This window comes from Paramormyrops kingsleyae, chromosome 10, assembly GCF_048594095.1.
Source record: "Paramormyrops kingsleyae isolate MSU_618 chromosome 10, PKINGS_0.4, whole genome shotgun sequence".
NCBI classification, from domain to species: domain Eukaryota; kingdom Metazoa; phylum Chordata; class Actinopteri; order Osteoglossiformes; family Mormyridae; genus Paramormyrops; species Paramormyrops kingsleyae.
Window position 1 is genome coordinate 13434855 of NC_132806.1, and position 16141 is coordinate 13450995.

The 16141-nt window shown below is 47.6% G+C and overlaps 1 protein-coding gene across 4 annotated transcripts in view; it reads left to right on the forward strand.

Moving 5' to 3' along the window:
• Nucleotides 1-16141, forward strand: part of il1rapl2 (interleukin 1 receptor accessory protein-like 2) — a 161110-nt gene that overhangs the window by 91019 nt on the left and 53950 nt on the right. For all 4 annotated transcript variants that reach the window (XM_023794859.1, XM_023794860.1, XM_023794861.1 and 1 more), the window contains 3 exons: nucleotides 2865-3138; nucleotides 9975-10161; nucleotides 10660-10813. In XM_023794859.1, coding sequence (XP_023650627.1) covers nucleotides 2865-3138; nucleotides 9975-10161; nucleotides 10660-10813 — 615 coding nt within the window. The remainder of the gene's footprint in view (nucleotides 1-2864; nucleotides 3139-9974; nucleotides 10162-10659; nucleotides 10814-16141) is intronic.

Here is a 16141-nt window from a genome sequence, read left to right on the forward strand (position 1 = left end):
GAATTCAGGGGGCAGGAGTGTCAGCAGGCCACGCAGTAAGAGGGGTGCCTTATGGGATGTTTATCAGGATGATAAACAAACAATCGCCCGGCCTGCATTCGTCTGCGGATCACCCTGACACCCCTGGATTTATTTCCGGCCGATAATGCCAGTTTTGGTGCCGATTATCCCGGCTCCCGCTCCTGCTTGCATGGCGACGCATGTCCACGGAACCTGCCTCATCGATCTTTCTGACAGTAACAAACAAGCCGTTGAAACCGAGTGGCAGCGGAAACGGACCATCAACCTGAAGCGCTTGGGGGCCACTGCTCTGGTGCAGGGTCTTTATTAGGGGTCGTATTTAAGGGCCCGTCAGGAGCCGGACATGGCTGTGCTTCCTGATATCGCCCTCACAGGCGCGGCTCTGTGGGACAAAGCTGGGTCGGGGTCACAGTGACAGCAGCAGGTGTTAGGGGTGAAGGGACAGCTTTGTGCGACAGGGGATTTGCAAAGCAGGGTTGAGGTCTGCAGTGTGTGTGTGTGTGTGTGTGTGTGCTTCTAGGTTTGTGCCTGTGTATGTGCATTTATGCTTCAATGTAAGTTCTGAGACATCTATACTAACTTATGAAAGACTTCCAAACATTGTATTCTGCTTTGATAGGGAAAGTTTCATGTAATTTTGAAATTGTTTTTCATTTATTGGGTTGGAGTTAGGAATCATTAACTCCGTTAATGTAAGAGTCAGTTGGGAGATGTCACCACAGAGATATAAAATTGGGTGTGCGTCTGTGTGTGTGCAGGAGTGTTTCTTGTAACTGTTGCATTTTGGGCACCAGATTTCCCCACAATGTGATAAAAACTTTTTACCTTGTAGGGACATTTTTTCAGTCCCCACAAAGATGACATCAATTTTATAAGAATCTGCCCATGCAATCATAAAACTAAAAATGTATTACATTTTGTTTGCTTACTTATGGTTAAGGTTAGGGCTGTGTAGGGGTTAAGGGTGTCATTGTTGGGATTATGGTTCTTTCCATAGAAATAAATGGGCGGTCCCCACAAAGATATGAATGCAAATGTGTGTGTGTGTGTGTGTGTGTGTGTGTGTGTCAGTCAGTGGGGGAAGAAGTTTTCTCCCTACTGATGATGGGCCAAACATACTGAATGCTTGTTAGAATAAATTCTGTTTGAAATTGCTTTTGGAAATAGGTTTTCTGTTTTATTTTTAGGTTGATCAAAAACATGTTTGTAAACCCCAAATGTATACTTGGCCTGTACTCAAAGCCCTACCACCCATCAGTTAAATGACTTGGCTGTTATGCTGTCAAATCACTACACCACTTGATCATTAAACTCAGGGAAAGTTTTTAGTTGGACATGCTAAGCACACACTAGGATGTTGGGTCAGCCAAATACCCTTCAGCTGCCTTCCAGAAAAACAGGCCAAATTTAAATCACAGTTTAAAAGACCCTGAGAAGTATGACTTGTCTTCGGCATCATGATAGCTGTGTGGTCACAATATTACTGAAAAATTGCAGTACACATATCCTGTGGTTAAACAGGCATATCCCTGGTGCTCTGCACATCCTCTACATTCATCAGAAGGAACCCTGGAAGCAAGGTGTCAACAGAACAAGCCAGCTGTGGGCAGACAGGGGGTGGACAGTCTCTCCATCTGGCAAACCTAACAAAAATGAATGAATCATTCAGAAAAGCATGTTCTTCACTCTTATCCCACCCCTTCCACACACCCAAGGCCTACACTTTGCTCCATCCTGCATTGGGCTTGTGTACATCCAGCGGACCGCACTATCGCCAGCCCCCTCCCTTGTACGCACCCATTACACTATCCCTACGACGGCGGTCACTTACAAGCCTGCTGCCCAAGGAAAACCAGGGCAGACCGGCGACACAGCGCCCTCTATGGCCAGCGCACCGTAAATTGACGCAAGTGACAGTGCCTAACACAAATTGCGGCAGACAGATGTAAGATGTAAAAATTATTTATGTGACGCCGAGCAGAAAGATTAATTACCGGGAGTCCACATGCACGCGCCGCTGTAATTGCTCGTAAATTATTACGGTTCACGGTGACGTGCATGGGAGGCCAGTGAGCCCCCTCTTAGAGGGGGGAAACGTCCGCTTATGGCCCCTGGGGGATGGAAAACCAGCGGCTAGATGATGCCGACGATGGTGCAGGGCTAGTAAGTGATGCAGCAGGAAATGAATTTCACTACATATGTGGGGATTCGTCTCAAGCGAAAGTAACCGGCTGATACTGCCATATTATTTTGGACGTTTGAAATACGGTTGTTAATCTCCCCCCTTCCCCTTTTAAGCCACGGCAAAGCGGGGAGCTTCCGGGGATTCGCTCCCGTGGCAGAGGGGCTTAATTTGCATCCAGCTCTCAACCCAAGACTCAATCTGTCTCGATTATGGCCGTTGGGCCGAAATTAGCTTCCCGTTGCCCACTGCCATCAGAATCAGAAAGATAGTTATTGGCTAAGTATATTAAATATACCTTCTGTCTTATTATAACTTATTATAACATGCAAGACAATTTACAAGCATGTACCCATGAACTTACAAATGACATGTGCTTTTTTACGCTAGACTGTCCACCTACAGTCAGAAGCAAGATGAGAATGGTGAGATAAATATAGTGACCATCAATAAACGGGGGTGATGTGGGTGGGGGGGGGGGGGGTGACTGGTACCTCCAAGAAGCACATATGCAAGGCCCAGGAACCACAAACATGGATGTCAGAGATAGCGAATGCAGGGCGGAGTGTGAGTGGGCGTGTCAGTGTGCATGTGCCACGCTGGGTTTTGTGCAGCTCGCGTAAAGTAACACAAACACTCCTATGCTGTTCTTCCTCTGCAGTGGACGGCTGCATCGACTGGTCTGTGGACCTGAAGAGGTACCGGGTGCTTGCCGGCGAGCCGGTGAGGGTCAAGTGTGCCTTGTTCTACAGCTACATCCGGACCAACTACACCATGGCCCAAAACAGCAAGCTGAGACTCATCTGGTACAAGAACAAAGGCGACTCGGAGGAGCCCATCATCTTCTCCGGACACCGGCTCAGCAAGGAAGAAGACTCCATCTGGTTCCGTTCGGCCGAGCTGGAGGACAACGGCTTCTACACGTGCGTGTTGAGGTGGGTAACGTTGGGCCCTACTGTCTATTTCCAGTTCATAGATCACTCTCCACTAACCCAATCCAATAAACTGCACTCTCTGGTATTTGAATGTGAACTTCCACAAAATAACGATCTCATCAAGGTCGATTAAAACTCGTTTATTGTGAGGAAGCCGCTCCATGCTTCCCTCGGCATTTCCACGGGCAGGAGCCGCCGTGGAGACGAGATGTCTGAATCCGGGCCCTCTCAGCAGAATTCCTTATCAGGCATCGCCAAAGGGGCCGGTTTGCTTCACCGATCTTATCGCGTTGGGCTGTGCTGGGACGGTTGCATCATTTGACTGACCCCCTGGCCGCTTTTATCGGTTATCTCTGACAGCGGCACCAAAAGGCCGGCTCCGTCCATGCAGATGGGCACCCGGCCTATTCCCGCGTCGCTCTGACGGTCCCAATGCTTCTCCCGGCCAGTAATAAGGCTCCTTAATAAGAGGGACTTCATATTCCCCTCATGCTACAATGGCAGTCTAATTAGGACCCAGTTCCTGTCAGGTTCCCCTTATTATACTGGTTGGCAGAAGGAGGCATGATGCACTGCAGCACGTTAGCAGATAGCCATCAAACCGAGGACAGGCACAGACTAACCGTGTGGTGCCTCAGCTGTCTGTGCTCTGTGCATGCTCTCCTGCTCATCTGCTTTGCAGCTTCGCTCCTGCACACATCCATACAACATCTCTGAAAAAAGGGACCGTGCGTCACCCGAACGGGGAGGAAACATGACTCTTCAGCGTGAAGCATAGAAACAGGGCCGGGATGTTTTAATGAGCTGTGGCTCCGTGACCAAGTCGTGCAAGTGAAGGAACCTCAACGTATCTGGATCATGAACTGCCCCTATGTGGGGGGGCGAGATGCTTGAGGCGTGGAGGGCTATCGGCATTGAAGTCAATGTTATTGCTGGTCATTGTGCTCAAAATGCCTGGGCGAGCTTGGAACTGAGGATCAGGACTTTTGATAACATCTCTCTCCATGATCCTGAGCCCTACAAGGACGATCCCCAGACCCACAAGCTACATCTGCAATCTGCAGTAAGGAGTCGTGACAGCCTGAGTTTTTTTTTTTGTTCCAAGGTAACGCAGCTACTCTCGTATCGTGTGACAAAACAAAAACACTGTCATGGCGAGGGGGGCGTCAGAGGCGTGGATGACGATGTGAGGCTCCCTCAGTTTGGTGTGCTGTGGACGTGTGTAGATCGCTCTGAATCAGTAAACAGCGATCCTTTCATCTGAACTATGCCACGAAAATACTTGTTCTTTTCTTCAAAATGTGGGCTACATCTGTGAACCGCCCTGGAATCTGGAGACTGTGTCCCACCTGCCGCTTCCTTCTCTCCCGTCACTCGCTTGTCAAAGAGCTCGTCTCGGGGTGGTCTCGCCTTTTATCTTTCCGTTAATCTTTTTACGAAAAAGAGGCAGGAAAGGAAAGTCACTAGGGTCCTGCCCGAGAAGCAACTATGCGCTCCAGCGCTGCCCCAACCTGTCAGCTGTGGTTTTGTAGGACAGGCTGACCGAGACCTTTCTAGGACGTCACACACGGCCACCAGCATGTGCGAAAGCGGCAAGGCGTCGCTGGTTTCGCAGCATTCCGGCGAATTCCAGGACGTCGTCCCTAATTGTGCCACCCGGAGGCTCACAGGTTCCTCTCAGGCTCTATTTGTGAAGGACGTTGGTGTGCACCTTTTTATCAGAAGATACCGCTCCTTTTCAGGAGGTAATTTCATGCTGTTCAGCTAAAGCTTGTCCTCTGTGACAGAAGCTGGGCAGTACACAAATCGATATTTGGGGGAGGCGAGGAGCTGTAGGTCCCACAGGAGCCCAGGCCCAAATGTAGCTAAAATGCCCTGCTTCTAAAGTGGCTGAAGGACCCGCACTGTACATGGTACACAAGGGGTCTCCGCAGAAGAGCTCCAGGATGTTACAAGTGGTCGTTCAGAGAAAACGCCGACGGTGAGATGCCCAGGACACCTGCAGGTTTACACACCTCCCTTGCAATTGAGGTATTTGTTAAACGTCAGATGCTGTACGGGTTTGTTCAACAGTAAACATTTTGCAAAGGCAAATAACACTGCTGTGAACGTGCCTGACATATTAAAATATTACAATCACAGTTGTTGGGAGAAAACAACAAAACTGACCTTATTTGTGTGGAATTTTTTCTGTTTTACAAGATGAAAATACAGCGTAATTAATATATAAATAGCCAATACAGAATAATGATATGGTTGAAGAAAAGCCTGCGTTCTTAGGGCCTTGTTTCCTAAGGTGTTTTTTAGTTGTCAGGGCTACGTTGGATTTGAATCTGTGTGTTTTTTTATTTGACTAGATATTGGCTGCTTTGAAACCCAATAGAAACCAAAGACTAGAATCCCAGCTCAACCAACCCTTCTCCACCGCCATCCCACCCCTTGTTTCCCAGCACCATCCCTCTCTTTTACAGAAGAAATAACATTTTGACTCCCAATGTGGGCTGGATGACCATGCCCTGCCAATCACTGTCTGGTTTAACCCAATGAGGACCAACTAAGTAACCAATAATGCAATACAGACTAAGAATTGAAGCCTAATTTTTCCTGTTGCTTAAACCACTTGGTCCTTGTGGTTTAAAGTTTAGTAAATGTTATAAATTGAGATGTGTGGCTCCCTCTCCAGGTTGGGAGAGGTATGACAGCTCACCCAGTAAAGGTAGGTGTATGTGTGGCAGAAGGCTGCACCCTAGGCGCCCGATTGGTTGGTGACAGGAAGGATCCGCTGCAGGGGGGGGTCTCATTAAGTCACCGTTGGACCCACCTTGCACCTGCCTCTGATATAACCTTCAGCATTAGCAGCGACAATGTGGCCGTGAAGATGCTTCAGCGTCAGCAGCTCCAGGACCTTCTCAGCTGCTCCTATTGTTAGCCCCAATACCAGGAGCCACAAAAACTTCAACCGTGGCGCCCATCTGACCTTGAGCATAACACACAGCCATTTCTGGGGGCGGGGGTGGGTCTGGCCGACAATACTGCTTTTATTGCTGTCGCATAAAGAGCTTTACTGAGATTCTTGACATAATAATCTGTCCTTGTGAGCTGATCACAAATCGTCCTTGCAGGCAAATCGGGGGACACCTCAAACTGGGGTCCTGAGAAGACTAGCCTGTAATTGGTTTCAACTGCGACAGTTTAGATTGCATCCACTTGTCCTCATAAATGGGATGACATCCAACTCTTATGAAGCTTCATTTCTACGGGCAACTCTATTGGTTTTATGTGCAGCCTCATGTTCGCCATCATCTAAATATTACAGCACTGGATACATCAATTCTCAGAAATTCACAGAGCAGGTTTTGACAGTAAGGTCAGATAACACTGTCAACTGTTACCCTTCAGATTTTCAGGTTAAATCAAACACGAACATTCAGCTCGACAGAAACTGAGAGAAAGTTCTGTGTGATGTGCTTTGCTTTCAATAAAGAGGAAGTCATCCATAGATAAGCAGATTGAGCCTAATATCAATTTGTGTCTGGCTCTGCTTTAATACAGGTGTGGTTTGAGAACGCAGTGTGTACTTTGCTTCTCAAAGTTGAGAATTACAGGCTGGCTAAAGAAAACAGCATAAAGTGATCCTACTAAATATTACAGCTCTCTGAGAAGATTCTAGGTAAAGACACATTTTAAGGAAACAAGAACTGCAAGAAAGGACAGCAGCATTGTTGAAGTTTCCTTCATAAACCGGTGCTGTGTTGACGCTCCCTAGCGTCGAAGATAACACTTTGTTGACGTTCCCCGGTGAGCCGAATATCGCATTTTTGTTGACACTCCCTGGTGAACCAGAGCCCATCTAAGGCTGCTCTTCCCCAGAGAGGCAAAGCTCACAGAAGCATTGCAAGCTCCAGTGCATGATTTTAAAAAGGAACATCTGAACTGGCAATCTCCCGTGAAATGCATATATCGCGCTGCCCAGACGGATACACACGGAAAGTGGAGAGTAATTGTACTTCGGATGATTGTTGAAGTAGTTTTGTATTTACATTAAATTATCATTACATTTGTTCATTCATGGTTGTCTGTGAACCACAAAGTGCTGGACGCCCTCCCCAGAATCGCGTCTGTTGGTAAATGTTCTGTTGCATTTTGTATTATTTCTCTGAAATTTAAGAAGAAACACCTTTGATCGAATGATAAATCACAGGGAGAGACTGAGAAAATAGTTTTTTTTTAATTCTTTTTTGATCAATGCAATTGGCCTGAATTTCGTTCCGAACTGCTGAATTTTAACAGTTCCCCTTCTGAAATCCTTCTTTATTAAGCCCCGTGATTAAGTTCAAAGAGCATACAATGTCATTTTTCAAAGCCACAAGCAGTCGAGGCAGTGCGACCACCTGGACTCAGATTTCCCCGTGGGTTAAAGTTTTGCTTAGACACCGAGATAAGGGTTCCACTGGGACTCATACATTTTAACCAAAGGACCATACAATAGAGAAATCAGGGTCAGCTGGTCCATAGAACAATTGGAGGTTAAGGGTGAAATCAGTCTGTTGACCTTCCAATCACAGGCAGAGTCCTAAACCACAGGCCACCCAAGGAAGAGGAATGATGCTGTGAGCAGGAAGTAAACCCACACATGGAATCCTCAATTCCAACACCTTAACCACTCAGCCATCACACATCATCAATGATCTCCGGCCGCCTTGAAGATCTCGTCAGCACCAATGCCACACGTTGATGTAAATGTACGTTTAATATTGATTTACCACCGCGCAGCTGAAAGTCATTTTATTGGACAAGATACGTGATGTATTGGCTCTCTGAAGAACCGCTGTCTCATTTGATGTTCCCCTCAAGATGCTGCTCTCGTTTAAATTACTCTCCTAAAGAGGCTATCAGGATTGATTATGTTAACTACTGACACGTCTCAGAGTAGCTTCTTAATAGCTCCAGAGGTCCTGGCTGCTCGCCGAACAGCGCCCCCTGGTGTTTGTCCTCCATCTTGCCTTCAGTCGAGGGCTCTTCGTTTTTCTGCAGCTGCATGCTGTTAGATCCGCAGATATACTGAAGGGACAAGGCTTCTGGTTGGTGGACAAATCACATTATTGAAGCGCCATGTTAAACTTAAGGTTGGGACTCACATTTTGAGATGATTCGCCATTTTTCCTATCGCTTTGGTAGGGACGTTTATAGACCGTCTTCACAAAAGAGGTCACCTCAAAGCCGTTTACCTCAAGAGCATGTATCATCTTGCTGCCAGCCTCACCTCCCCCCCCCCCCCCGCTACCACCTCACCCTTGTTTCTACTCCCAGTCTGTTATAGCCAATGGCGCACCAACTGCGATGCCCTTAAAAAAGGTAAGATGAACTTCATTGATCCCGGGGGAAATTCTGGTGCATACAGTAGCAAGGCACATAAAGTTTAGACAAACAAACATATAGTGCAAAACAAGACAAAGTGCAAAGACAGTATTTATTTATATTTAGCTGGTGGTGCTTTTTTCAAAAGCAATGTACGCATATTTGAGGAAGCAGGGTCAGACAATTCCTGGAATAATTAGGGGTTCAGGCCCTCGCTCAGGGGCCCAACGGTGACATCACTCTGCCGACCTTGTGACCTGAACTGACAAACTTCTAATCACAGGTACGGTGTCCTGACTGCCCCGGTACACATAGTGCAAACAAATTTTAAAAGTACACAGTACATAAACAGAACGTCCTAAAAAAGCAAATAAATAAACACAAATAAAAACAGCACCAGACTTTTACTACAATCTGAGTGGGATTCCTCGGGGAGGCATTTTGTGGTGGAATGGATAAACACAAATAAACTTCAATAAAGAGAAACTGGTAGGTGTTCAGGGCAACTTCCGATGAGGAGTAGGCTATTACGATTCACAGGGAAACCATTGTGAACTGAACGTGTTTTTGTAAATTGCCATTTGAGACTTAGTTAAACTAGTGTGAAAATGAACTACAGCAGATTGAATTCCTTCTTTATTAAGCATATAATTTAATCAGAGAGGTGTTGCTCAAGTTGTTCATTTGAGAGCAATTGCAGGGGGAGTCAATGAATCATTAATGATGTGAAAATAAATCAAAATTGCGCAATGTCTGAAGAGCGTGATTACTCCTATTTGTCGGAACGAGATCACAGAGAACATCCTGCTCATTTGTCCTGAATGACTGCAGCATCTGTTCTCTCTTTCCGCTGTGTTGTTTTTTAATCACAACAATAAAACAACACGACTGCCAGCCAAAATAACATCTAAGCTCTACCCGCCAAGGGCACGGAGGGAGCAGTGCACTGTGGGTCACTCCTAAAGTCACCACGGTTGTGTGGTATCTGACAGACTGATATGATGCTGGCTGAGGTTTCTGGGCTTAGTACATGAGAGATGGCACACGTAATGCTTGAGCTGAAGTTCAGTGGTTGACCACCTCCTGCTCCTTTCTCCTGACCTGGGCAGTTGGCAGGACTCCTTTGCTTGTCATGGGCACGGGGCGTGCTGGAGGAGGTGACAGTCTGAGGAGGTGACCTGTGAAGCCACCTGGGCCACCATCCGTCTCGGCTCATGGCTGCGTCAGGCCTCATTAAAACCTGTGTTATTCAAATCGAACTCTGGGATCACAGACGGTGTCGCATCTGAAGTTGTTTACTTAGAAAGAGCAGCCAAAGTGAGATGCACATTTAAGTGAGCACTCTCCTTGTTAGGAGACAAATCCTACAGATCGACCAAAAAACAGAGCGAAAGACAATGAATCAATACTTGCTTTGTGCGTGATTGTGGCTGGCGGAGATGAAGCTCTGGAATGTGAATCCTCTTGTGCTCTTTCAGAAATTCCACGTACTGCATGAAGGTGTCCATGTCCCTCACCGTGGAGGAGAGCGAGGAGGGGCTGTGCTTCAGCAGCCGCATCCGGCACGTGGAGAAGGCCGAGATCACCAAGAGCAAGATGATCACCTGCCCAGATATTGAGGATTACCTGGCCCCATACAAGCAGCCCCGGATGACCTGGTACAAGGTAACCCACACAGTTACCTGACTGGACTCTGGGAGAGCATCATTCCCATAACGTATCCCTGACAGGAATAGAATAGAATAGAATACTAATACTTTATTCATCCATGTAGGGAACTACACCTATCCCATCTCTGCATGAGACACACAGACATATATACAGTTTAGAGCAAGACAAGGGGTCCAGGAGAGGGTCGTCCAGTGCCTCTGGAGAAATTGGGGGGTTAAGGGTCTTTCTCAGGGGCCCAACAGTGACATTAGTCTGCTGGTTATGGGAACTAGACAGCATGTGGTAGTAAATATATGCAGGAGAGTTGTCGGTGTTTATCCTCTGTTTATCATGATTACAGGTGCTCTTATCCAAGGCAAATTATACAACATAAAAGAAACACACTTACCTACTTATGCACTGCAGAGGAAAGGCAGTCAGGCATCATTCAAAGGCACAACAGCTTGTCCCCCAGGGAGCTGGGTATGTTACATGTGACCCTGGCACTTTCAGGAGTGCCAGAAGAAGCAGTGGAGGAGCTCCATCATGGTGAACACCACCCATGTGTGGATCCCCGAGGTGCAGGAAGACGATGGAGGGAACTACACCTGCGAGCTCCAGTATGGCAGCAGGGTGGTGAGGAGAACCACCGAGCTCAAAGTCACAGGTAGTCCACCAACGTCTCGCTCAAGAAAGGGAGGTTCGCTGGGGAACAGGACCAGGGGCTGTACCTGCTGACCTGGAACATCTATACTATGGTCTGTCGGAAGTCAACTGGATAAGCTGGGTATTGTTATTGTGCTGTTTGCAGACCTCGGTGAAGATCCAGGAGGGTTGGTGTTGACCAAACACCACTAATCCCCTCCTTGTCTCACGCGCATTTGTCCCCATCCAGCCTCTATCTCTCACTCCTATCTAAGACCACCTAAGGTAGAGATGCTCAGTCCCTTCAGGCCTAAGATGATGACTTAAACATTTGTATCACACAGGGACAGTCTAGGCTTTGGGAGATTTTTCTGGAAGGTTCTCTTAGGTCCATCTTAGTATGGGTGGTCTGGCAGAGTGATTTGAGGTAGCATTGATGTCCGTCAGCTCATGTCTTCCCCAATCTGCTCCTCCTCACAAACTCAAAGACCAGGATCCCGGTCCAGCTGCTCTGATCTGTTGAGGGGGAGGTGGATGATCACGAGTCAGGAAAGTGTCACAGAAGGTCAGTGACACCCCCATCACGGACACAGTCTTGCCAGGGAGCAGAAGTGTCAAACTTGGTGAACCGGCAGGTTTCTCCTCAAAAACATGAACTGAAGCCCTCCTCTTATCTGCCCTCTCCGTCGTAGCCACGGTAACCCATTCCAATTGCACTCCCCCACCAGCCTCCCCCAGTCAAATTCTGAGGTGTCATTTTGCCAGAAAGATATCACGGTTCACCTATATTGCCACGCGGGCGGGTTTACGCTGAGCCAGCACAGAAACGGCCATCAGCAGAGAAAAATGAGGCCAGCCCCCCTAGATGTGTTCCTAGGTAAAATGCCCCCGTTCAGAAACAAAAAAAAAAACATTGTACTGTGGATAAATTTACCACCAATTCCAGACTCGGCGAGAGGTGAGCAATCAACTCTGCGGGAAGGTCGCGGCACATCTTTGCTGTCCAATCAGCCAGCGTCGCAGTGCGCCAAAGACGTGTTTACCCCTCACCAGAGGGGGCTGTCAGCACTGACTTCCTAGGACACCCTCCCACGCTTTGCTCTGGACCCCAACACTCCACACCATGGGCGCTCTAGAACTGCAGAATGACTTCAGTAAATGTTTTACTATACGAACAGAATAAACGTGCATAAAGACATCAGCCATGCACTATAGACTAGAGTCCCAACGTCAGTGAGGAGTGTTTTACAAACCAGGGCTGCTGCGCTGTATTCACGGGAACCGCATAAGCTGGGACACGCAAAGTCACGGATTAATTATTTGATTAGTGTCCCACCGTTATGCCTGATGTCTTCAAATGGCCTGTAGATAAAGCGAGATAAATAGCTGTGAATGCACCATCTGTAAACCCCGCGGACCGTACCATCTGGACATTTCGAGGGGGGTGGAGGCGAAGGTGCGGGGACTCAGAGGGCAGAACACCGGACGCATGTGAGAAGCGCTTGGACCCACACTCCCATTAATCCTTCTGTGTCGTTGCCTTCACACAAGTGCTTCCTCGTTTTGTTTGTGTGTTGAGCCCTTCCCTCCCAAATTCTCACTGCTTAATCTTGAAGGTAATTGCATAAACTATATGGACAAAATATTGGTACACACCTCTTAATCACTGAATTCAGGTGTTTCATTCAGACCCATTGCCACAGGTGTATAAAATTATATACCTGGCCATGCAGGCAGGTTTACAAACATTTGTGACAGAATGGGTTGTTCTGAAGAGTGAATTCAGGCCTGGTACAGTCATAAGATTCCACCTTTGCAGTATGTCCATCCATCCATTTTCTAAACTACTTATCCTTCTGGGTCATGGGGGATCCTGAGCCTATCCTGGAAGCTATGGGCACAAGGTGGGGAACAACTCAGGATGGGGGGGGGGGGAAGCCCATTGCAGTGCACACTCACACATGCACACCTATGGGCAATTTAGTAACTCCTATTAGCCTCAGCATATCTTTGGACTGTGGGGGGGGGGGGAAACTGGAGTAACCAGAGGAAACCCCTCAATGACATGGAAACCCCACATACATGTAGCCCAGGCAGAAGCTCGAACCCAGGTCCCAGAAGTGTAAGGCAACAATGCTAACCACAGCACCATCATGCCCCCCCTTGCAGTCAGTTTGTGAAATTTCTTCCCTACTAGATATTCCACGGTCAGCTGTAAGTGGTATTATTGCAAAGTGGAAGTAATTAGGAACAAACTAAACTCAGCTACGAAGTGGCAGACCGTGTAAAGTAACAGAACAGGGTCGCCGAGTGCTGAGGTGCATAGTGCATAAATGTTGCCAGTGCTCTGTGGACTCAATAACTGCCGAGTGCCAAACTTCCTCTGGCATTAACCCCAGCACAAAAATTCTGTGCTGGGAGCTTCATGGAATGGGCTTCCATGGCCGAGCAGCTGCATGCAAGCCTCACATCACCAAACATAATCGCACGCATTGGATGGAGTGGTGTAAAGCTAGGGAACTCTTAATGCTTCAGCATAGCAGAATATTTTGGACAATTCTATGCTTCCAACTTTGTGGGAACAGTTTGGGGAAGGTCCTTTTCTGTTCCAGCATGACTGTAGCCCAGTGCACAAAGCAAGGTCCATAAAGACATGGTTGGGTGAGTTTTGGGGAAGGACTTGCCTGGCCTGTACAGAGCCCTGACCTCAACCCTATCTAGCACCTTTGGGATGGGTTGGAATTGTGAGCCAGGCCTTCATGTCCAACATCAGTGGCTAACCTCATAAATGCTCTTCTGGATGAATGGGCAAAAATTCCCACAGACACACTCCATAATCTTGTGGAAAGCCTTCCCAGAAGAGTAGCAGCTGTTATAGCTGCAAAGGGGGGACTGACTCCATATTGATGCCTATGGATTTAGAATGGGATGTGATAATAGTTTCTTTAGGTGTAATGGTCAGGTGTCCCAATACTTTCATCCATATAGTGTATATTATTTTCTGTTTTGAAAATCAATGGACATTTGGTCCTGTAACCTTGGGACTGACAGTTATAAAGCACGGATTTTGTGTTTCCAGACCTTCCTGAATTGGCTTTCCAGAGGGTTGGTGGTGCCGTCGAGTGAGCTGGAGCAGTCGTGTGGGCCGAATATTCATGGCTGGAGACGGCCTGTGTCGGGGTAGTGGGGATTAGCACACGTCGATGTGGAGCGCGATCCAGAGTGGTATGGGGATCGCCTCGGGCTGGAGGGGCACTGTTGAGCCGTGTCCCCATCCCCGCGCCAGGCAGGAGCTCGCTGGAGGATCTATGGCCTTGTCAGGAGCCTGCCACCGTGTCCCGATTGCCGCGGGGTGATAAACGGGCTCGCCTGGGATAGCCCGAGTCACCACGCCCCCACGTTTTAATAACTTTGCACACAGCAGGGTGGCGCTATCCCGGTGCCCTCGGGGGGCACTCTAGCCTGCCAAGGCATGCTGCGGCCCATGTTGCGGCCCAGAGTTGGAGACCTTCACGGAGTGCGGGAACCCTGGGACGCTCCTCCCCTTCTATCACCAAGGCAGCAAACTCTCTCGCTTGCACCTGCTAATCCTTGCCGATGCCTCGAGGCGTATCGGAGGCACTAAGCCAGCGAGTCCTGCGCCCGGGTGCGACGTGAAAACCTTGTTACGGCCCCCGGGGTGAGGCGGAAGATGGATGGTTCTGGAAAGCAGCCTCAGCATGCGAGGTGCAGCTTATGACTATTTATTGGAAAGTAAGCTGAGAGAACATTATGGTTTGACACCGATGAAGCTCAAATCGACTTTTTTGGGTCTTACTGCCACCTCGGTCTCTAAGCTTGACGCGGATACAGGCCTCAGATTTACCGACCCGGCTGGCCTCCTCACAGCTACTTGTGGGGAAAAAAATCATCTTGTCACCAGTTGTGGTTCTAGTTAGCCTAGCATCAAAAGTCAATGATTCCTCTCCATGCCAAGCCAAATTCATTACTGTGAGATGTTCCATCCCGTGGACCCCCTTATTATCCGAGGATGGAAGATTTTGGGCACCAACTAGGAAAATTCAATGTGTGAATTTATATAATCTGGAAAACATGTTCTGATACCTGGAAACCTAATTGAGGGGCATCACCAAAATGGTTACCGAAAATACTAATGGCAGTGTTGGCTTTTGGGGCCCTGAGAGCTGAGATCTGCGTGTAGCGGAGGCGTGGCTTCTGAGTCCTTCCTGCACCTCTCTGTGTGGCTTCGGCCTACTTGTCTCCTGAGAGACTCATGAATCACACCCTTTGTGTTAACTACCCATCAAATTAAACAAACTACTGTGTCATTACTAAGGCTACACTTGGGGTATTGTTCTCCATCTCACATCAGGGTATTGTGGCGTCAGTCTATGAGACAAACATTTCTTTGCTTTCTGTCTCTTCTTGTCATTATAAGGTACCCGACATCCCATTCCTGTGAAGACAGCTTCAATAAAAAGCGTGAGAATCCTGTAAACTTATCGACTAATGGGTGAAATAAGCGATAGGCAATCATTAGTGTTATTCATAGCACTCTCCTCGCGGCTAACCGGCCAATCAATGCTACCTAATTATAGCGCTAGCATAGCGTAGCTGATGACACGGTGGACCAGACGCCTGCCTTGAGGCTTTTAAAGAGCCTATTGGATTTGCTGTAAAGTCCATATCGGTTATTGTGAGGGCGACCATGCCGTAGTTTTCTCGTCCACTTGGCTTGAGCCTCAGCATCTCCGCGGGGACCCTGAGCATTTACACCCCCCCACGGGTCCTGTTCCAGAAGGGCACCTCTTGTGCTTTGGGGTCCAACAGAAAGTTTCCCACCTCGATTTCCTCAGTCGCCGTTGAAATGCTCTGGTTCTGTCTGCAGATTTCAAAGGGGGTCACCACTGAATCCTGCTATTTAAAATGTATAATACCAGTTTATACTGGATGAGTGTAATCACTTAAGCTAAATGAGTGACTTGTTATACTTAATGATACTTAAATCAGATAAATATAAAGACTGACAATCTAGTCATTGTTTAATCGGGCTCTGATGCACATTTCAGTTTAAATGCTGAGTAATGGAGGAACATTAAAGTAAAACATCTATATATATATATATATATATATATATATGTGTGTGTGTGTGTGTGTGTGTGTGTGTAATTATTATTATTATTATTATTATTATTATTATTATTAGTGGCCTGTGATGAGCTGGCGTCTCATTCATCATGTACTCTTGCCCTATGCTGCCTGGGATAAGCTTCAGTTACCCTCCCCCCGTGACCCTATGTTATCAAACACCCATTTATCCATCTTCTGCAAGAACTTATCCAGTTTTTAC